Genomic DNA, 22,518 nt, shown 5'->3' with positions numbered 1-22,518 from the left:
CCCGCTGCCCTGCAAGGTTCTGCTGTCGTTTTTAAGCTCATATCCAGTTCCCTTTTGGAAGTTACAATTGAATCTGCTTCCACCATCCTTTCAGGCAGCCTTTCCCAGATATTAACAACACACTGTGCAGAAATAATTCTCTTCGCCTCACCTCGAGTTCTTTTGCAGTTATATTAAAATGGTGTCCTTTGGTCACGGACTTTCTCGCCAGTGGAAACTATTTCTCATTTACTTCCGTAAAAGCCCTTCATAAAAATCTCAGCTTAACTACCTCTATTGAAAAGGTTGGAATACCGTCAACTGTTGTACCTAAATGGTTGTATTGTGTTATTCTGGAAAACTGTTCACCCCTAAAAAAAATTGTTTTTAATGGGGGGGGGGGGTTACGGGTTGGGCAGCAAGGGATATTTTTTGTACATTGTATGGATCTGGTTAAAAGCTTTATGGCCGGGATTCTCTAATAATGGGGATATGTCCCCACGCCGGCGTGAAAACTGGCGCCAACCACTCTGGCGTCAACAGCCCCCGAAAGTGAGGAATTCTCACCTTCCTGGGGGGCTAGGTTGGCGCCGGAGTGGTCCCTGCAGCTCCAGCCGGCGCGGAACGGCCCACGCGAGTTTACGCATGCGCAGAACGGCCGGCGTGAATCCACGCATGCGCGGTACGGCCGGCGTATTTCCGCGCATGCGCAGAACGGCCGGCGTATTTTTGCGCATGCGCAGGGGTTTCCTTCTCCGCGCCGGTCCCCAGGCAATTTGGCGGAGCCCTACAGGGGCCTGGCACAGAGTAAAATGGCCCCCACGGCACCAGCCCGCCCGCCGATCGGTAGGCCCCGATCACGGGCCAGGCTACCATGGGGGCCCCCCCTCCAGGACGGCCCCCGCACATTCTCCTTCCAGTTCCCGCCGTGTGGGACCTGAGTCACCTACGCTGGCGGGACACGGCCAAACCCGTCGGCCATTCGGCCCATCGGGTCCCAGAGAATCGCCGGGGGGGGGGGGGGGCGCTGTCAATCCCGTGGGCGCCCGAAAATTGGTGCCAGAGAATAGGGAAGCCGGCGTCGGGGCACGAGAATCCCGGCCTATATGTTTGTAAACTGAAAATTTGACTAAAAATATTTATTAAAAAGAAAACTACCTCTTTAAGCTGTCAGATGGTACGCAGGTGTATCTGAGACTTTTTAAACAACCTGCTCGAGAATCTGTTTCGACTTTGCACATTCATGCGCTCATGAATTGAACTCGACACAATGGACTCTAGGTTCATATCACAGTGTGTGATCAGGATAGTTGTGACCTTGTGTTACAGAGACCACTCAAGGTACCTGTTTCTGAATTGGGAGTGCTCACCAAAACTGGACTGCATTGGGGTCTCTTAGCCACCCAATCAGAAAATGTGGGCCTCTGCCTATGTAGTCCAATTCTCTGATCAACGGTCCTTGTGAACACAAATGCCTGCTGGGTGCAAGTGATCACAGATTTAACCATTTGAATAGAAAACCAATATTGGAATAATATGCATTTTTCAGTGAATGGAATTTCATTGACGAGAGTTGTTCTTTGAAATAGTGAAGTCATCAGTAGACACTTTGAACTTTGTTTCATCTCAGCATGGGTCCTGAAGTCTGCCCATTGTGGGTCCTGGGTGAGTTGGCATGGAGGTTGTAAAGGCAAAGGCTGGCTGGTGGGGGACATTGGTTTGCACTAAGTTTTAAAAATGTTTTGTATCATTATTATTATAAAGGGCAATTTGACATGGCCAATCTACCTAGCCTGCACATGTTTAGGTTTTAGGGGGAGACCCACGCAGACATGGGGAGAATGTTCCACATGGACAGTGACCTGGGGCCGGGATTGAACCCGGGTCCTCAGTGCTGAGATAGCAGTGCTAACCACTGCATCACCATGCCGCTCGTTCACACAGGGTTATGGGGTGGGTGCACAGGGAGCTGGGAATAAGGGCACAGGCATGGAGGGTATGCAGGGCCATAGGGGCGAGGAAGTGTGAGGACGAGAACACAGCTTTGTTTGTTCCATCATTTTTCTTTCCAGATCATTGAGGTCAACCTTTCACGCAGCCCACCTCCACACTCAGAGGTTCCTGTGACAGCCTCTGCACTGTGCCCTGGGTTGATGGGCGTGACACCCATTAACACCCCCCCCCCCCCCCCCCAGAACCAGAGTCTGCCCCCACCCCCAGAAACCAGAGTCTGACCATCTGGGCACTTGCACTTTCTTCCGAATCGGATTTGTGGAGTCAAGAATTTTCCTGAGTCTCCACTCCTGACTTGGGAGTGAAAATTCCGGCCTTGGGGAGGGCTGAGACCGTGCGTTTTAACACTTTATAACATTCTCCCGACCTACAATCTTCTAAGAAACCACTCCTCCAATTCTTGTTCCTTGCCTATTTTCAATTTTATTGCTGCACCATTGGCTATTGTGAGTGTCGCTGCCTGGTCCCTAAGCTCCTGAATCTTCCCTAAGCCTCTCTGCCTTTCCCATTCCCTTTTCTCCTTGACGATACTCCTTAAAACCTATTTATTTGCCCAAGCTTTTGATCTTTGGCCTTAATATATCCTTGCATGGCTCAATGTGAAATTATAAAGTGTTAACAAACAAATGGGATGTTTTACGATGTTAAAGGTGCTATCTGAATTCATGTTGTTGATGGCCCATGCCGCAATTAAATTTCTTATGTTATTATCCTTCCTACTTGCTTTAAGCAACTAATTTTATAATTTCTGAGATGTGTGTCGTTTTGCCTCATTAGTATTCTAAGGCCAAGTTGCTGCTATGCACGACTTAGAAATCCGTGTTCCTCCAACTCTGGACTCCTGGGCATCTCTCATACCATTCACTTCAACATCGGCAGCCATACCCTCGTGTTTAGCCTCGAGCTCTGGAATCACTCTCTTGAACCCCTCCACCTCTCCCTCCTCTCCCTACATCTGACTTGTGACCGATCCTCAAAAGCTCCTTTTCTGCCCCGCGGCAATTTATGACTGATTGCAAATCCGTGAGGCGTGGTGGAAGGCTGCACTGGCCCTTGGAAAGAGCAGCCTACTTAAGCCCATGCCTCCACCCTAACCCCGTAACTCATAGCACAGTGGTTAGCACTGTTGCTTCACAGCGTCAGGGCCCCAGGTTCGATTCCCGGCTTGGGTCACTGTCTGTGTGGCGTTTGCACGCTTTCCCTGTGTCTGACAAGTTCCGAAAAACGTGCTGCTAGGTAATTTGGACATTCTAAATTCTCCCTCAGTGTACCCGAACAGGCGCCGGAATGTGGAGACTAGGGGCTTTTCACAGTAACTTCATTGCAGTGTAAATGTAAGCCCACTTGCGACAATAAAGATTACTATCATTATTAATATTTTGGACACTTTTGGACACTAAGGGGCAATTTAGCATGGCCAATCCACCTAATCCGCAAATCTCTGGACTGTGGGAGGAAACCGTAGCACCCGGCGGAAACCCACGCAGACACTGGGAGGAAGTGCAAACTCCACACAGTCAGCCACCCGAGGCCTGAATTGAATCTGGGTCCCTGGAGTTGTGAGGCAGCAGTGCTAACCACTGTGCCACCGCGCCGCCCACCATTAAATCCAAGGAAAATAAACAGATTTTCAATTAACAGTTAAACAGTTCTTACAAAAAAATAAAGGTCTTTGATCTTACTTTCCCATCTACTTCTGAACTTCCCGTGAAGCAAAATCCACACACACAGGTCAAAGGCCACTTAGTAAAAAAGTTAACACTCGGTGGCTTACAGAGGTTTGCAAAAAATCATTGGGAGAGAAGCTTTCAGAAGGCAGTGTGAGAAACACACCACCTTCTTCTCAGTGACCAGAGCAGAACTCTAAAATGAAACTAAAAACAACAGGCACAGGGCAGGGCTGAAAAATTAAAACAAAAAAAACAACCCTCCCATGAGTCAGGTCACAGCCTGCCGAGCTGTTAACCCCTAAACCACCGCTTTAGTGGACATATGACTTGGATAGCTTCAACCCATGTTATTTGAGTAACATTACTGCAACAGACACATAATGCGATATAAAAATTCATACATTCATCATACTTGGATGAAGAAACACAAAATCAATTTTCTGTTCAGATCAAATTTAACATACACACCGTTGGTCAGTTCAAGTTGGGACTGAAGCTTGTCTTCTGTTAAACGCTGCAGTCAGGATTTAGGATGGAACTGATTGATGCAAGATTAAGTGATCCCAATAATTTTCAATTGGTGCAATTGCACCCTTAACTTTAGCTCTGGATGTGAATCAGCGATGGCGAACTGTGATAACCGTGCATCAGCCCTGTCACAGAGTCTTACTTTGGTCTCATGTCGTGTCCATGATGCAATATTTCCACCTTTTGTTTTCAGTAAGAAGTCTTACAACACCAGGTTAAAGTCCAACAGGTTTGTTTCGAATCACTAGCTTCCTTCCTCAGGTGAAACTATTTTTTTTCAGGTTGCCTGAAATAATTGTGGCTTTTTCAGCGCCTCACAAAACGTTATTTAAACAGTAATTTAAGCCAGCAGCTGCCTTTAAATTTGGAAAGCCTGCGTGCCATTTCAAATGCAAATTGGCTCACTGAATGAACCGGGTTTGAGCTAAACACAGTGAAGAGATATGCAAAATGCCAGAGAAATGCAGAGTGCAGACAGAGGTCATTCGGCCCGTCAAGTCCTGTGTTGGCTCTCTGAACGATCTAGCTTGTCCCACGACCCAGCTTTTTCCCGGCAGTTTTGACATTTCTTTGCTTTTAAGGTAGCAATTCCTGTTCCCTCCTGAAAGTTACTATTGAATCGGCTTCTTTCGTTCAGGCAGGCAGGGCATGTTTTGTAAAGTTTTAAGTCTATTTAATTTTCAATCTTGACTTGAGCAAGTGAAGTTCTGTGGCCAAAATAGTTTGGGTGCATGGATGTAAAAAATATCTTGTTACTGGCAGCAAAATAAAAATGGGATCTCTTGTTTCACTTGTGGGGGGAAACGTGAAATGACTCTGAACTAGGCATCTGCAGCCGGCACTGCTCCAGAACTAATTTAAAAAATGTGCTTATGGTGACACCGGGAGCTGTGCATGGAGAATAAATGGAGCATTTGAACAGTGATGAGTTTCAGATATTCTTTCACTCATGCAGGGCATGGTTATCATACCCCCAGGACTCCCAAGGTTGAGAGCCTCTCGTGCTTCAAGCTCCCGTCACCAGAAATTCTCACTGTGTTTCCTGGTGATGCCTGTCATTGGAGCTTAGAGGGACATCTGATGTAGTTCTGCTGCAAAGGATGCTGGGGAAATCTTTGAATGAGGGGACAGTATCTCAATTTGACAAGTCTGTTTTTATAACATAAGAAAAATTCAACTGAAATACCATGGTTCATGCCTAAGTAACCTTTTAACGATAATTAAACCAGTCAACCTCTCTGGCAATGGATATCAACCTTTACAAGTGTGGAGTCTCAAACCTTTAGGTTTCAATTGAGCCTTTATTATTAAATACATTTTAAAAAACTTTTTCTTTTCTCCCTCTTGTATTTTCTCTCACTCCCGTTATTCTTCACTCTGTAGCCCATTTGCTATTGAATTCAGTGGGCAGTACGATAGCATTGTGGATAGCACAATTGCATCACAGCTCCAGGGTCCCAGGTTTGATTCCGGCTTGGGTCACTGTCTGTGCGGAGTCTGCACATCCTCCCCGTGTGTGCGTGGGTTTACTCCGGGTGCTCCGGTTTCCTCCCACAGTCCAAAGATGTGCAGGTTAGGTGGATTGGCCATGATAAATTGCCTTTCGTGTCCAAAATTGTCCTTAGTGTAGGATGGGGTTACTGGGTTATGGGGATAGGGTGGAGGTGTTGACCTTTGGTAGGGTGCTCTTTCCAAGAGCCGGTGCAGACTCGATGGGCCGAATGGCCTCCTTCTACACTGTAAATTCTATGACTATGATAATCATCCATTCTAATTGGCACTCTTATCCAGACATTGTGCTGGTCATTTCAGAATCTTTCAATCTGACGGGGCTGTGCAGTTGCTTGCCCTGTTAGCCCAGACTCCGGATGCCCTGCGGAGAATATTGTACCATTTCCATCTTGCACATTCAGCAGTTTGGAGTGCAAAATATCATTGCGATTGAATGGACACTGACAAGTCTGACTAACGGAGGCTGGTAGCAGCAAACTCTGCGCAAAAGTATTCTGCTGTTTGCAGGGACTCGGAGCAAGGGGACGCGTTGAATGCTGCTCATCTATCGCGTCATCAGGTTCTCAAACCTGACCCTGTTGCTTCTGGATCGGACACAGCAGGTTCTTACACATGGGCCTTGCCAGGCTGACGAGTATCAGCCGGAGGATCATTTCTAGGTGTTGTGCGTGATGTTCCCATCTGAATCCTTCATGCACCACAGGAATGTTGTTTCTTTCTTACTACTGCGCTTTTCAAATATTTAGTACCCTTTTAAAACAAAGTCTGACTCTGAGGTCTGACTAGTTACCCAGTACTTGCCAAGAACAAAGAACAATTCAGCACAGGAACAGGCCCTTCGGCCCTCCAAGCCTGTACCGGTCATGATATTAACCTTGGCCAAAACCCTCAGCTCTTCCTTGTGCCCTATCCCTCTTTACCCATCCTATCCTTTCACAATAACTTCATTGCAGTGTTAATGTGAGCCTACTTGTGACAATAAAGATTATTGTCATTATTATCCATGTATTTGTTGAGATGCTTTTGAATGCCATTAATGTATCTTCCACAGCCTCCCCTGGCAACGTGTTCCAGGCACTCACCACCCTCTGTGTAAAAAACCTGCCTCGCACATCTCCTCTAAACTTTGCCCCACGGACCTTAAACCTATGCCCCCTGGTGACTGACCCATCCACCCTGGGAAAGAGTACCTGCCCATCCACTCTATCCATGCCCCTCATAATCTTGTAGACCTCTATCAGGTCACCCCTCAACCTCTGTTGTTCTAATGAGTCTATTCAGCCTCCACATAGCTAACACCCTCCAGACCAGGCAACATCCTGGTAAACCTCTTCTGCACCCTCTCCAAAGCCTCCACATCCTTCTGGTAGTGTGGTGACCAGAATTGTGCGCAATATTCCCAGTGCGGCTTTACCAAGGTTCGATACAACTGCAGCATGACTTGCCAGTTTTTATACTCGATGCCCCGTCCAATGAAGGCAAGCATTCCGTATGCTTTCTTGACTACCTTGTCCACTTGTGTTGCCACTTTCTATATTCCTAAGAGTTTTGCCATTTACAGTATATTTCCCCTCTATGTTAGACCTACCAGACATAGGAACAGCTTCTTCCCAACAGTTACTAGACTCCTCAACGACTCTCCCTTGGACTGATCTGTTCCCTGTAAGAACACTATTCATGACGCCCAACGCTGCTCTTGTTTGGCCTTGTTATGCACTGTAACCAATCACTATTGTTGATGAACCACTGTCAATGTACTCTGTTGATTATTCTTTTGTCTACTATGTACGTACTGTGTACGTTCCCATTGCCGCAGAAAAATATTTTTCACTGTACTTCGGTACATGTGACAAAAAATATCAATCAATCAATCAATCAACTTTCGCAGATCTGTGGACCTGCACGCCCAGATCTCTCTGACTTTCTATATTCCTCAGAGTTTTGCCATTTACGGTATATTTCCCCTCTATGTTAGACCTACCAAAATGCATTCCCTCACATTTGTCTGGATTAAACTCCATTTGCCATTTCTCTGCCCAAGTTTCCAACATATCTTTGTCCTGATGTATCCTCTGACAATCCTCAACACTATCTGCCACTCCACCAACCTCGGTGCCATCCACAAACTTACTAATCAGACCAGTTACATTTTCCTCCAAATTGTTTGTGTACACCACAAACAACAGAGGTCCCTGCACAGATCCCTGTGGAACACCGCTAGTCACAAGCTTCCATTCAGAAAAACATCCTTCTACTGCTACCCTTTGCCTTCTGCGACCAAGCTGGTTCTGTATCCAACTTACCACCCCACCCCTAATCCCGTGTGACTTCACCTTTTGTACCAGTCTGCCATGAGGCACCTTGTCAAATTGTCTATTGTCCTGTAAGAAGATAGCCAGTCTGTTTACCTGCAGTTTTATATCAGTCTTAATTTTGTGTATATTAATAAAGTAGGAATTCTTTGTACGAATTAGGACAGTCAGCCATTCAAAAGGCCAGTGTGATGCTGGGTTGGATCCTGACAACTTAGAATTTATTCAAACACAGACAACATGCAGATGCAATTTGATTGAAGCATAGCTTTGTTTGGCCATCTCCGTGTCTTTGTGTATGCTTGCTTCACAAAGACATAGCACTTCAAAACATTCACTTTCTCAAGTACAAAAAAAAAGAGAGACATTTCACCTGCTGGCACAGCACTATCAGATATTGGAGCAGTTGTGAAGGAATTTTCAGTCTTGATGTTACCCAAAATTATGCAACAGTCTCTCTCTCTCTCTTCCCCCCCCCCCCCCCCCCCCAATCCAATCCTAATGAGAAAAGTGTCCTGGTAGCTGGGATTAATATTTATAGGAATCTCGGCACCTGCAGCTATTTCCACAAAGCATCTCCAGTCTTATCAGCATGCTAAAATTAAGGGTCTGCTCTGAAAGGGATTATCAGCTCATGTTCTGTGTTAAAAATGCAACACTGCATGAGTCCTGCCAACTGCAGGATTCAGATTTTCGTAAGGTGCCTTGTGGGATGCTGCTATTGCAACCTCGAGTTGAGGACTTGTTTTATTGACGACGGCCTGAGGATTTTTTTCCCCCAAGGGTTGATTTTTTTTTTTTTGCCCTCGAAGCATTTGGAGAATCACAGAATTGTTACGGTGCTGAAAGAGGCCATGTGTCCCACCGTGTTATTACTGCCCAACAAAGCACTGAAGTTTTCTTTTGAGAGTTCTGATGGCTGTCAGTTATGGTGCAGCTCGCCCAGTGTGGCACAAAGGACATCTGGTCGTCCGCACGACACTAAAAGAAGTAGTAGCATCGGTTAGTGTCGCCGCTAAGTATCGCACACATCGGTTAGGCCTTAGATAAGGCGCGGTGGAGATTTACTCGAATGGTACCATTGATATTGACCTGCAGATACGTGGCGAGTCAAGAGAAGCAGCGGTTGTTATCTGAGCACAAAGCTTATTCAGGGGAGATTTAACAGAGCAGATCAAAATCCTGAGGGATTTTGAGAGAGTAAATAAGGAAGAAACTGTTTCCACTGACAAGAGGGTCAAACCAGAGGACACATTTCTAAGATGATGAGCAGAAGAATTAGAGGCAAAAAGAGAACTTTATTTTTCTAGATCTTGTGATCTGCAATGTTCTGCCTGAAAGAGTGATGGAAACAGATTCAATAGTCACTTTCAAAAAATAATTCTTGAAGGAGTAAATAGCAGGGCTGGGGAAAAGTGCAGGGAAGTGGCCAGCACGAAGAAGATGGAACAAATGGCCTCCATCTGTGTAGCATTCTTTTTTTAGGTCTATAATTGTAAATTTTAATTTGAATATTGCTGAAAAGAGACACATCCAGCCTCAGCTTTTCTCCATGACAAATGCACAATAATTTACACAACAGGAGAAAAGGATGCTGATTGGCCGGCAAGTTGACTCTGGCTGATTGGGACGTTGCCATGGAGAAAGCAACAGGGAACTGTAGGATCCCCGAGCTCCCAGGTACTTCAAAAAATGGCACAAGGCTTGAATATCGTCTCTCTGTGGCAAATAGGTCCCTGCATATGAACGTATGTCGCTTTTTGCAAGAATTATGAGCTTGACTGGTTATTAGTGTAGCTACGAGTGCACTCAGGATTGTTCAGCAAGTCCTGCCCAATTTGCAGAATCGCATCTAACAGTAGACGTTTTGTTTTGAGTTTTGAAAGCACGGGCTGGTTGAGTACGGTCTGTGTTCTGCCTATTTTGTACAACTGAAAGAACATTGAAATGAAATCAAAATACTGTGGCAGCTGAAGATCTGAAATAAAAACAGAAAATGCCAGAAAAATGCAGCAGGTCTGGTAGCCTCTGTGGAGAGAGAAACACAGTTGACGTTTAGAGTCTGCGCGACTCTTTCTTCAGACAGCTCTGAAGAGTCATACGGACTTGAAACATTAACGCTGTTTGCAAGTGCAGTCAGTATTGTGCATTATTAATCGATTTGCTGAAAAACTGCTGTCTGCCTATGACTGAGAATGCGTACAGTGTACTGTATAATACCAGAACAAGAATATTCTGCACCGTGTTCCACATATCACAAAGCTGTGAGACACTCTCTCATTGCTAAACCAGTGCAATATAATATTGTCTGATGCCCTCTGCTGGCATTGTTGTGCCCTGCAGGCTTTCATTGCTCCTGTTTTCAGATGCTGGATCACAAATTGGTTTGTTGCTTTTTATCTTTCGTGCTATTAGGAGAGTGGTGCAAAGTAGGGACTCATAGGCTGATTAACAGATGACAAATGAACGCTTGATCCATGACTGTAACCATATTTATACCGGCCGATAGGGTGGTTCGATATGGGTGGCAGGAGGGTTCAATGGGCTCCCCCAACTTGCACAATTAAGGTGGGTCACCCACTTGACCAGATTCTAAAAGTTATCCATGCCGTCAAAGCAGGGACTGCTTTTTAAGTCACATCCAGGACTGCTTTCTGTTTCCAGTTGAAGAAGTAAAGAAACATTTTACGACGCTATAGTTTTCGACCCTGTAGCCGACACTGTAGTTAAGAAAGCCCACCAACGACTCTACTTTCTCAGAAGACTAAGGAAATTTGGCATGTCACCTACGACCCTCCCTCACCAACTTCTACAGATGCACCACAGAAAGCATTCTTTCTGGTTGTATCACAGCTTGGTATGGAGCCTGCTCTGCCCAAGACCGCAGGAAACTATAAAAGGTCGTGAATGTAGCCCAGTCCATCACCCAAACCAGCCTCCCATCCATTGACTCTATCTATAATTCCCGCTGCCTCAGAAAGGCAGCCAGCATAATTAAGGACCCCACGCACCCCGGACATACTCTCTTCCACCTTCTTCTGTCAGGAAAAAGATACCAAAGTTTGAGGTCACGTACCAACCGACTCAAGAACAGCTTCTTCCCTACTGCCATCAGACGTTTGAATGGACCTACCTCGTATTAAGTTGATCTGTTCTCTATTCTATACCTTGCTATAACTGTAACATTATATTCTGCAGTTACTCCTTCCTTCCCTATGTACGGTATGCATTGTTTGTACAGCATGAAAGAAACAAATACATTTCACTGCATACTAATACATGTGACAATAATAAATCAAATCAAATATTTGCTTCATTTAGTTCTGCAATAAAGTAAGTGTTATGGTTCCTAATTCCATTCTTTCAACGTTAGATTAAGGGTCAGAACAGGAAAGGACAATGAAGGAGAACAATAGCCAAAAGCGGGTATTCATATCATGCCTTTAACTGAAAGGAATGTGTCTCGGGGCTACCCAGAAGCATAACAAAGCCAAATATGAGACCGAGCCACATGAAGAGATGATTGGTCAGATGTGCAAAAGCTTGTTCAAAGAGGTAGGTTTTGAAGCAGTGTGTTAAAGGACGCCAATAATGAAGAGGCGATAGGGGAGGGAATTCCAGAGCTTTAGGGTCTTGGTAACTGAAGGCACGGTCGCCAATGTTGGAGGGATGAACTCCACCAGGGAAGTAGAAAAGGGCAGAGATTGATGAGCGTAGATATCATGGAGGGTTGTGGGGCTGGAGGAGGTGAGCGAGATATGGATGGTTTTGAAAATAAGGACAGAAATATAAAAATCACAGCCTTGCCAGGCTTGGAGCCAGTGTAGGTCAGCAAGTTCAGGGGTGATGGTGAACGAGATTTGTTGTTGTGTTTGATAGCTGCAACATGTGACATGAATGTACCAAGAGATAAACCATTCCTATTACAGTACAGACCAAGAAGCAGCTATCGTACTTAGTTGGTGTCAATCTGCATAGCTTAATAAGTGCAGCGTCTCAGTTGGTTGTAATCTTGCTTTTGGGTCAGAATAATAATAATAGCTTATTGTCACAAGTAGGCTTCAATTAAGTTACTGTGAAAAGCCCCTAGTCGCCACATTCCGGCGCCTGCACAGGGAGGCCGGTACGGGAATTGAACCTGCGCTGCTGCCTTGTTCAGCATTACAAGCCAGCTATTTAGCCCAGTGTGCTAAACCAGCCAAGGCGGGGGACTTGATCTTAACAGTGGGTAAATCTGGACTGAAGGGGTATGGGCGAGCCCTTAAGCTGAGGCCTGCTTAGTTGTTCACTTCATAAAACTGTTCGGGGAAGAGTAGGGAGCTTGCTTGCTTTCCCAGCCAACTTTCCTCCCTCAATCAACAACAAAAATGGTTATTCGTCTCATGACTGAATGACTGAATGGCCTTCCGTTATGCCATATGACGCGATGGAACGTTACTGGTACCTGTGTTTGCTTAAACTCCCAAGAGTAGTTCTTTGACAAAGAGTCATCCAGACTCAAAACGTTAGCTCCGTTCTCTCGCCACAGACATTGTGAGACCTGCTGCGATTGTCCAGTATTTTCTGTTTTTGTTTCAGATTCCAGCTTCCGCAGTAATTTGCTTTTTTCCAAAAGCAATTCCCCGTGTGAAGCTTCTTTTTGAGATTTAAGTGTTGAATAGAAACATTGTACATTCAATCTAGCGGTACAGCATGAAATATTTTAGTGCGTCAAGTTGGTTTATAGCTTTACGGTTGCTGGGCTACCTTATTTCGAGAGTACTGTTGGTTTCACTTTCAATTGAAAGACCTTCTTTGTGATTACATTTAAAAATGCTCAGCAATCCAATGCTGCGACGACCCATTACTTAGCGTAAGTTAACAGCCATCATGTAATTGAAGACTATTTGTCTGTCAGCTTCACAAAGTCATTCTGGCAGGTTTATTTGCTCACGCCTGAGTTCTTTCTTCCAAACTGCATGTGTGGTTGGGGGGGGGGGGGAGATAGTGGGGGGGGGGTTTGGTGCACCTTCTAACTGTCCCTCATGCATAGTTGACGAAGGAATGGTGTGTGGGAGTGGGAGGACTCCACATATTTAGAGGAACACATTTTTCAGGACAGTAATGTTGGGCGCATTTCTCCCCCAAAAGGTTCAAGTGTGACCCGGATCGCAAACCCACCCACACTCGGAGATTTGGAGGTTGGGGTGATTTGCGCCGTGAATGAGGTGTGCGGGACCTAAAGATACCGACAGGTCCGGCACCCGGGGGCTTCAATGGCCTCCGAGACCCCTTCCCCGGCATGGTCACTGGGCCCGATCTCCGGTTTTGGAGACCTGGGGCGAGATTCTCCGACCCCCCGCCGGGTCGGAGAATCGCCTGGGGGCTGGCGTGAATCCCGCCCCCGCTGGTTGCCGAATTCTCCACCACCGGATATTCGGCGGGGGCGGGAATCGTGGCGCGCCGGTTGGAGGGCCACCCCCGCGATTCTCCGGCCTGCGATGGGCCGAAGTCCCGCCGCTAAAATGCCTGTCCCGCCAGCGTAGATTAAACCACCCACCTTACCGGCGGGACAAGGCGGCGCGGGCGGGCTCCGGGGTCCTGGGGGGGCCGCGGGGCGATCTGGCCCCAGGGGGTGCCCCCACAGTGGCCTGGCCCACGATCGTGGCCCACCGATCCACGGGCGGGCCTGTGCCGTGGGGGCACTCTTTTCCTTCCGCCTTCGCCACGGTCTCCACCATGGCAGAGGCGGAAGAGACTCTCTCCACTGCGCATGCGCGGGAATGCCGTCAGCGGCCGCTAATGCTCCCGCGCATCTGCCGCCCAGAAATGTCATTTCCGCGCCAGCTGTCATTTCCGCGCCAGCTGGCGGGGCACCAAAGGCATTTTCCGCCAGCTTGCGGGGTGGAAATTCGTCCGGTGCCGGCCTAGCCCCTTAAGGTTGGGGCTCGGCCCCCAAAGATGCGGAGCATTCTGCACATTTGGGGCAGCGCGATGCCCGACTGATTTGCACCGTTTTGGGCGCCAGTCGGCGGACATCGCGCCGTTTCCGGAGAATTCCGCCCCAGGAGTGATTCCCGCCGGCTTCGCGTTGTGCCGGTGGGTTGGAGGATTACGGGAGCCGGGTGACTTCGGCTTCAAGCCGATTCTGCATATTTAAATCAGAATTAAAATATGCTCATCCGGTTCACAGCCAGCGAGAGCTTTAACCAAACTATGTCGCCAGCCAGGAACGCAGAGAATCTTAAAAAGGGTTCTTGCCGGCGCAAATCCTGTTATGGCCCTCTAGCGAGAGTCTCCGGTCATAACACAATTTGCGCCGGCGGGCGGCGCTGGAGAATCATCCCTGCTATTTAACATGAATATATAGCCAAGTGTCACCATTGGGTTCAAGATTATCCCTGCCTTTCATTTGCCTTATGCATATTTGAATTGTATTGGAATCCTCACTGCCTCGAGCGAGTATCTTGGTAATGTTATTCTTAAGTTGTGGATGATAAAAGCCAAAAAGTGCTGTGATCAAATATTGGTTAAAAACAAAGGGCAGGAGATTGCACTGAGAACTGTCTCTCTCGTTGAACCCAGAACTTCACCACTCTCATCAGTCACAGGGTGCAGACAGCTTAATGGAACTGTGGGTGAAATTAGCAGAGCTATTTAAATTGCTAAGAACAGGGTAAGTACTAACTGAATAACTCAAAATAAAATACTGAGGCACCCTGATAATGGGCTCCAATGTTGATGGCAAATGGTGAGCACAGCATAATTGGATGCCCATGATATGGAGCGATGGTGAATGGTGTGGTCTATACCAACAATTTCTGGTAATATAACTTCTGCCACCCAAGCAATATTCAAATCTAGGTTTTGGCGGGTTGCAAAAGTTATTGGTGCCAATTTTGACCAAGTATTATGATAATTGGGGTGCCGGACTGGAGATTAATTTGTACATAAACCTTGTGCTACTTGTTCCCAATACTGATGCATTATTTCCTGAATGGAAAAAGGATCTCGGGTTTTCTAATGTTGTTTTCTCTTCCACGGCACAGGTTGACGGTTCGACACAGGCTGTTGGGGTTGAGAGACGGGCGCTGATGGGGGACACAGGATCGCGGCGTTCCACTCTGGTCTCCAGGCTTCCCATATTCAGGCGAAGCACCTCAAAAAGGCGCGACTCCCTCCCGTCCTCACCGTCGTCTGCCACCAATGGGGTCCACACCTCCTCCCCGTCCAGCACCAACTCTAGTTCCAGCAGTGTGGGAAAACGCAGGAACATCTTCCGCACCGCCTCCATCGGCTTCCACAGTAAAAAAGCTCACGAGCATCGAGCGGAGGGCCGCGACTCCAACTTAATTCTCTGCAACGGAGTTCAGTCCCCGGAAAGTTCAAGTCAAAAGGAGCACACTGAGGAGGGCGTTAGGACAAAGAGCAGGCACTCGTTTGGGTTAAGTGTCCCGCGGGGCAAAAAGATTACCCGATCGATGACTGAGGACTTTGAAAAGGGGAAGGACCTCCCCAGCAACAAAAATGTTTTCATGAATTGCATCAGCTCAGGGAGATCCAGCATTGATGAGGGCGATGATTCCGGGTTTCCGGATGACCGCACCAGGCGTTCCGCCAAGCACTCCAGCCGGAGGCTGCTTCCCAAATCCTTCTCCACGCACTACAAGCTCTCAAAACACGTCGCGCAGACCCAGTCAGCGGCCACAGCTGACCAGGCCAAGGCGTCGCCAGAGGCCAGCAAGGCCACGATAAGGGGCCCTGTAATGGAGGAATGCTCAAAGTATCTGCAGGTTGAGAACACAGAAAGTTCACTGCACTCACCTCTGCTCTCGAGCGACAACACGACAATACTGACCCCTTCGGAATTCGTGCCAATATCAGCAGACTCCGTCTCCGAGGCGGAGAAGGAATTCCTGGTCTGCAGCGCTGCTGAAACAGTTCTGACTGTGAATGAGCTGGGCCCCGCTGTCACTACTACCTCCCTGAACTCACTCAGCCCTGCTGCTGACATCTTCACACATTGCAGTCACTCAAAAGGGGCAGCTCTATTCCCTGACATGGAGACCCCTGAAACCCAATCTCACCAGACCCGACAGACCACCCCTCAGATTGAAGAAAGCCCACAGACACTCGATTGCCTGAGAACAAACGAGATGAGTAAAGCTGAGGCCCAGCCAAGGCTGTCCAAAGCCGCCACTGAGAGAGTCTTTTCTGTTGCGCATGACCTGTCGTCAACACAAAACGTCTCGGCTGTGACAAATCTATCCACTGAGCAGGTGCATAGCTTAGCCATCACAAACTCGATACCCATGATTAAACCTCAGGAACAGTGCCATGGGACCTCCCACTCAACAGGTATGAACAGCATTCGCTCTGGCAGCACCTCGCTTTTAGAAGTCTTATTCTTGTGTTCAAATTCCTTTATACTCTCACTCTTCCACATCTAATAATAATCTTTATCAGTGTCACAAATAGGGCGACATGATGGCACAGTGGTTGGCACAGTGGTTAGCACTGCTGCTTCACGGCGGCGAGGACCCAGGTTCGATCCCGGCTCTGGGTCACTGTTCGTGTGGAGTTTGCACATTCTCCCCATGCCTGCGTGGATTTCGCCCCCATAACCCAAAAATGAGCAGGCTAGGTGGATTGGCCACGCTAAATTGCCTCTTAATTGGAAAAGTATATAGAATTAATTACTCTAATTTTTTTTCAGTTATTGTCACAAGTAAACTTACATTTAAACTGCATTAAAGTTACTGTGAATATCCCCTAGTCGGCACGCTGCGGTGCCTGTTCGGGTACACTGAGGGTGAACTCAAAATGTCCAGGTCACCTAACAAGCACGTCTTTCGGGACATGTGGGAGGGAACCAGTGCGCCCAGAAGAAGCGCACGCAGATACGGGGAGAACGTGCAGATTTCGCACAGCCAGTGACCCAACCGGGGATCGAACCTGGGTCCCTGGCGCTGTGAAGCAACACTGATAACGACTGTGCTACCGTGTCATCCTCTGTGGGCAGCACGGTAGCACAGTGTTTAGCACAGTTGCTTCGCAGCTCCAGGGTCCCAGGTTCGATTCCCGGCTTGGGTCACTGTCTGTGCGGAGTCTGCACGTTCTCCCCGTGTCTGCGTGGGTTTCCTCCGGGTGCTCCGGTTTCCTCCCACAGTCCAAAGATGTGAAGATTACGTAGTTTGGTCATGATAAATTGCCCTTGGTGTCCAAAAAGGTTAGGTGGGGTTACTGGGTTGTGGGGATAGGGTGGAGGTGTGGGCTTAGGTGGGTTGGTCTTTCCGGTGTGGACTCGATGGGCCAAATGGCCTCATTCTGCACTGTAAATTCTATGTCTATGTAACCTCCTCCAGCCCTACAACACTCTCTGCACCCACCCAATTTTGGCTGTCTGTTAGAGTTTCATCACTCCGTCCCTGGCGGCTGTGCCTTTATCTACCGTGATTCCAGACACTGGATTTCACTTCATAAACCCCCGCTGCCTCGCTATCCTTCTCTGCTCCTTTAGGATGCTCCTTAAAACCACATCTCGGACAAGATTTTGTTTGTAGGTCCTGATATCACCCTGTATGCTTCAGTGTTGGATTTTATTTAATAGCGCTTATGTGAATGTGGCTGGGACATTTTACTGTGCATAGGGCCACAAATCAATGCAAGTTGACATTGTTGAAGGTTTAAGCTGAATTTTCCTTTTGTCCAACAGGAACTGAAATTGGTCCGATTAAATCTTATTAATTACTTAATACAGACTTGGAAAGGATTAAAATGCCGCTGCCTACCTGAATAATTAGGGTGGCACAGTGGTTAGCACTGATGCCTCACAGCGCCAGGCACCCGGGTTCGATTCCCGGCTTGGGTCACTGTCTGCGCGGAGTCCGCACGTTCTCCCCGTGTCTGCGTGGGTTTCACCCCACAGTCCAAAGATGTGCAGGTTAAGTGGATTGGTCATGCTAAATTGCCCCAAGTGTCCAAAGGCGAGGTGGGTTTACTGGGTTAAAGGAATAGGGCGGGGGAATGGGCCTGCATAGGCTGCTTTTTCGGAGGGTCGGGGCTGACTCGATGGCCAAATTCACTCCTGCACTTTAGGGATTCTACGATTCTATGAATTCAGGTTCAATATTAACTAAAATGCATCCTTGAAAGTACACCGGAGTGTTTCGCGGTCGCTGGTCAAATTCCTGGAATCCCTTCCAAAATCAGATAGCTCGTTTGAAGAAGTGTCTCGGGTCCAGTGGGGCCACCTGGCCCTTTTTGCCCTTTTTGATTTGATGAGTAAAATGGGAGATGCCATTTTAGCTGCCAAATATACACTACATGGGAATTTCCTCTCCATTAAACTCAACGAAAGGGGAAGCACTCACTTCTGCACCTATTTACATGCGAAAGTTAAGTGGCCATTCAGGATAATCCAGAACCAGTTTTAACTCTGATAAACTGGCAGAAGTGGGATTTTAGGCCTGGGCTGGAGAGAATGGGAGGCTGAAAATCTGACAATAGGCTGGATAAGTCTAAGTTCTCCCGCCGGAGCAGAATCACTCCTGTCTGCTCTGGAGGTGTACCGCCTCCCCTCTCCCCCCAAACACCACGAATCCTGCCCCCTTCCCCCGCTGACATTAGGGACATCCTCACTCCCCCATCTCCCTCTCTCCAACACAGGAATTATGTGTCAGCGCCTCCACAGCATGCACGCCTGATGGAGACCCCACCATATCAGAGACCCCATCATCAGTCAGCCTTGGCTGGAAACTAAAGAGCAGTCCAGGCAGAAACAATGAGAAACTACTGCTTTTTCACTTACCAATCCCTTACTCCTGCTGCCTCAGACAGAAGGGTTGAAAGCCTCAGTTGTTACTGGTGTCCTGGTGTTCCTGCCTGCACGGCTCTTTAGCTTCCAGGCATGGGCGACTCATGGGAGATCTCTGCTGCACGGATGACTGATGTGGGGGTTAGGGTCCCCGACTTGGGGGTTGATGTTGGAGCGGTTTCAAGACCTGTGTATTGAGTCAGCTTCCACGGGAGGTTATTACCTGTGGCTCAAGTCAGTACAGAGAGGAAAAAAACACAATGACAACCTGGACAAGATGGCTAATTTAGTCAAGCTTGTTAGGTATACACGGAGAACAGACTGGATATCTGCCAAGATCTGTTCTGCCGAACAAAGACCAGAACACAGTACTTATACAACGTTCAAAACTCAATAGCCCACCCCAGTTGGACGCGATCCAATCCGTGAAGCTGCTACGTTTAAACTTATCCAATAGAATTGCAAGCAGTGTTTAAACTTCACCCAATAGAATTGCAAGCAATGTTTAAACTTCACCCAATAGAATTGTAAGCCATGTTTAAACTTCACCCAATAGAATCGTAAGCAACCCGTGATTAATCCTCATCCTGACATGCACAATCCCAGCAGCCTGTGCTGACTATTTGTGAGAAACAGAACAACAGAACCAGCACCCTGGATTGTTTCACAAAGACAGGGGGCGGGATTCTCCGACCCCCCGACGGGTCGGAGAATCGGCAGGGGGGGGCGGGGTGAATCCCGCCCTGACGCCGGCTGCCGAATTCTCCGGCGCCGGGATTTTGGAAGGGGCGGTAATTGCGCCGGTCAGGGGTCCGCTGGCAGCGGCCCCCCCGGCGATTCTCTGACCCAAGATGGGCAGAGCGGCCAGCCGGCCCCGCCGGCGTATATCAAACCAGGTCCGTACCGGCGGGACCTGGCTCTACTGGCGGCCTGCAGAGTCCACGAGGGGCGCGGGGGGATCTGGCCCCGGGGGGGGGGGGTGCCCCCACGGTGGCCTGGCCCGCGATCGGGGCCCACCGATCCGCGGGTGGGCCTGTGTCGTGGGGGCACTCTTTCCCTCTGCGCCGGCTGCTGTCAACCTCCGCCATGGCCGGCACAGAGAAGAACCCCCCTGCGCATGCGCTGGGATGATGCCAGCACACGTTGGCGCTCCCGCGCATGTGTCAACTCCTGCCGGCCGGCGGAGGCCCTCTGGCGCCGGTTGCCGCGGTGCCAAACCTTTCCGCGCCGGCTGGCACGGTGCCAACCCCGCCGGCGCTGGCCTAGCCCCTGAAGGTGCGGAGGATTCCGCACCTTCCGGGCGGCCCGACGCCGGAGTGATTCACTTCACTCCTCGGCGCCAGTACGGCCCACCCTGCCGGGTAGGGGAGAATCCCGCCCAGGATGTCAGAGGTAATGTCCTTTTGGTCAAGTTAGCTATCCTAAATACCATTTGATTTATTACTGCTTATTACTGCTATGGCCTTAAAATACACGTTTAATCGTTAATAATGATTACTCAATACTCTTCCTACAATTCATCTCAATCCTTAATAAAATAACTTATGTAAAACTACTCTAGTGGCATGCTAACTATTCCGTTTTAAGAGGTATCATCGCTGACCCCCCCCTTTCAGGGGGGTTGGAGGGGGTCTCTGATGGAGTCTCAGACGGTGGAGTCTCAGACGGTGGGGTTTGATTAACATTGCGGGGGGCACCTATGTTACAAAGCTACCACCTTGAACTACCATGGGGCCCACCGCATCAGGGCATGTTTGAAAATACTTGCACCAATCCACGCCCACGTGAATTCCGGTTGAGAGGGCAAGAGCATCATGGGGGCTGGAGAATCGGGCTTCCAGCTCTTTAATCGGATGCAAATGGGTTCAAATGACCTATTTGCATCCGCCCATCTCGCTGCCAATGGCGGCGGGGGCATCAGAATAGGCGCAATCCCGTTTTTAGCCCGATGCTCAGATTTCCGCCGGATCAGGAGCCACTGGCGGGAAACAGCGGGGAATCCACCCCAGTAATTGGGGAATATGGGGAAATTGACAGTAACCATTAAACTATTGCTATCATTTTGAGGTGCTAGAAGTAATGTCGAGATATGTGGAACTATGATTGAAAAATTGATGTAAATTCTCTGGGGAGTGAGTCTCGCACTACATCAGGACTAGCTCAGATTTTAACACTTCCATTTGGATGGGGTACAACTGTAAAACAGACCACTTTCTCGACAAAGGGAACTAGCTTTGGGTGATCTATTTGACAATTCAATGTCAAGAACAGATTAGACCCAACATCAGGGCTAATAATAACCTTCACAGCTATTGGAAATCAAGAGGTCACCATATTTTCATAATCCTGTGTTGAACAACTTTGTCATCAAACGAGGTGAATGAACCAGCTAAGTGGGAAAGACTTCAAATGAGCATTTATACATCTATTTACATAGGTTAGTTGGAAGGCCCTATGTAACTAAGTTGACACAATGCTGAGATCACAGCTCTTGAGGACAGACAGCTCTTTACAAATAACTTATGAATAACAGCATTTCATTTGTTTGATCCTTTTGCCACTGCAGGAGCCTGGTTAAACTGTTTGTTAAAAATTCTATATTATGAAATATGTTGGCATGTGCAGACTGGGTTTAAAGCAACAGCCGCTAGCTCCAATTCTGGAGCAACTCAAAAACGTGTTCAGTTCAGGAAACCGGATTTCAGGAAGGATGGCAAGGCCTTAAAGAAGGTGCAGAGGAGGTTTCCTCGATTGGCAAATGGGCTGAGGGACTTTGGTGACATGGAGAGACTCGGGAAGCTGGGATTGCTCACCTGAGAGCAGAGAAGGGTAACCTGGGTGGCACACAAGCACAGTGGGTAGCACTGTTGCTTCATAGTGCCAGGGTCCCAGATTCGATTCCTGGCTTGGGTCACTGTCTGTGCGGAGTTTGCATGTTCTCCCTGTGTCTGCGTGGGTTTCCTCCGGGTGCTCCAGTTCCCTCCCACAAGTCCCAAAAGATGTCCTTGTTAGGTGAATTGGATATTCTGAATTCTCTGTGTCCCAGAATAGGCGCCGGAATGTGGTGACTAGGGGATTTTCACAGTAACTTCATTGCACTGTTAATGTAAGCTTACTTGTGACACCAATAAAGATTACAAAGATTTATACAGACGTTTTTAAAATTATTAGTTTTTAGTTAGAGTAGATGGGGAGAAACTGCTCAAGTTGGAGAAGGGTCAGTTAACTAAGGATACAGATTGAAACTAATTGATAGAAGAGCCAGAGATGTGATTGGATGTTTTTTTAATACTCCGCGATCTGGAATGTATAGTCTGAAAGGCCGGTGGAAGCAGGTTCCATCATGACTGGCAGAAGGAAATTTGGTAAATACTTGAAAGGAATAAAATTGCAGGGCTAAGGGGAAAGAGCAAGGGAATGGGACTGATTGAATAGTTCTTTCAAAGAGCCAGTATACAGGCGATCAGGCAAATGGCCTCCTCCTGTGCTGTATCATTCTGTGACTCCAGAACTCCAAACCAGATTAAAAAGAGCCACTAATAATTTATAACAAGCAATTAGATGAGAATATTTAGATGAGAATATGCAACTAATACGAACAACTTCTTTGGATTTAAGTTAATTAGTCATTTTGCAGTACAGAATTTGAATGATACTGAGAAATAGAGACATGATGACCAAAGCGTTTTGTCATGCACTGATGGACTCA

The 22,518-nt window shown here is 47.8% G+C and overlaps 1 protein-coding gene across 8 annotated transcripts in view; it reads left to right on the top strand.

Moving 5' to 3' along the window:
• Positions 1 to 22,518, top strand: part of ccser1 (coiled-coil serine-rich protein 1) — a 1,481,149-nt gene that overhangs the window by 250,910 nt on the left and 1,207,721 nt on the right. For all 8 annotated transcript variants that reach the window (XM_072495328.1, XM_072495326.1, XM_072495327.1 and 5 more), the window contains exon 2: positions 15,043 to 16,351. In XM_072495328.1, the coding sequence (XP_072351429.1) occupies positions 15,088 to 16,351 (1,264 nt within the window). In that variant the 5' untranslated portion in view covers positions 15,043 to 15,087. The remainder of the gene's footprint in view (positions 1 to 15,042; positions 16,352 to 22,518) is intronic.

Source organism: Scyliorhinus torazame, chromosome 3 (assembly GCF_047496885.1).
Source record: "Scyliorhinus torazame isolate Kashiwa2021f chromosome 3, sScyTor2.1, whole genome shotgun sequence".
Classification (NCBI taxonomy): Eukaryota; Metazoa; Chordata; class Chondrichthyes; order Carcharhiniformes; family Scyliorhinidae; genus Scyliorhinus; species Scyliorhinus torazame.
The sequence above is the reverse complement of the archived record's forward strand: the minus strand, read 5'-3'. Positions and strand labels throughout refer to the sequence as shown.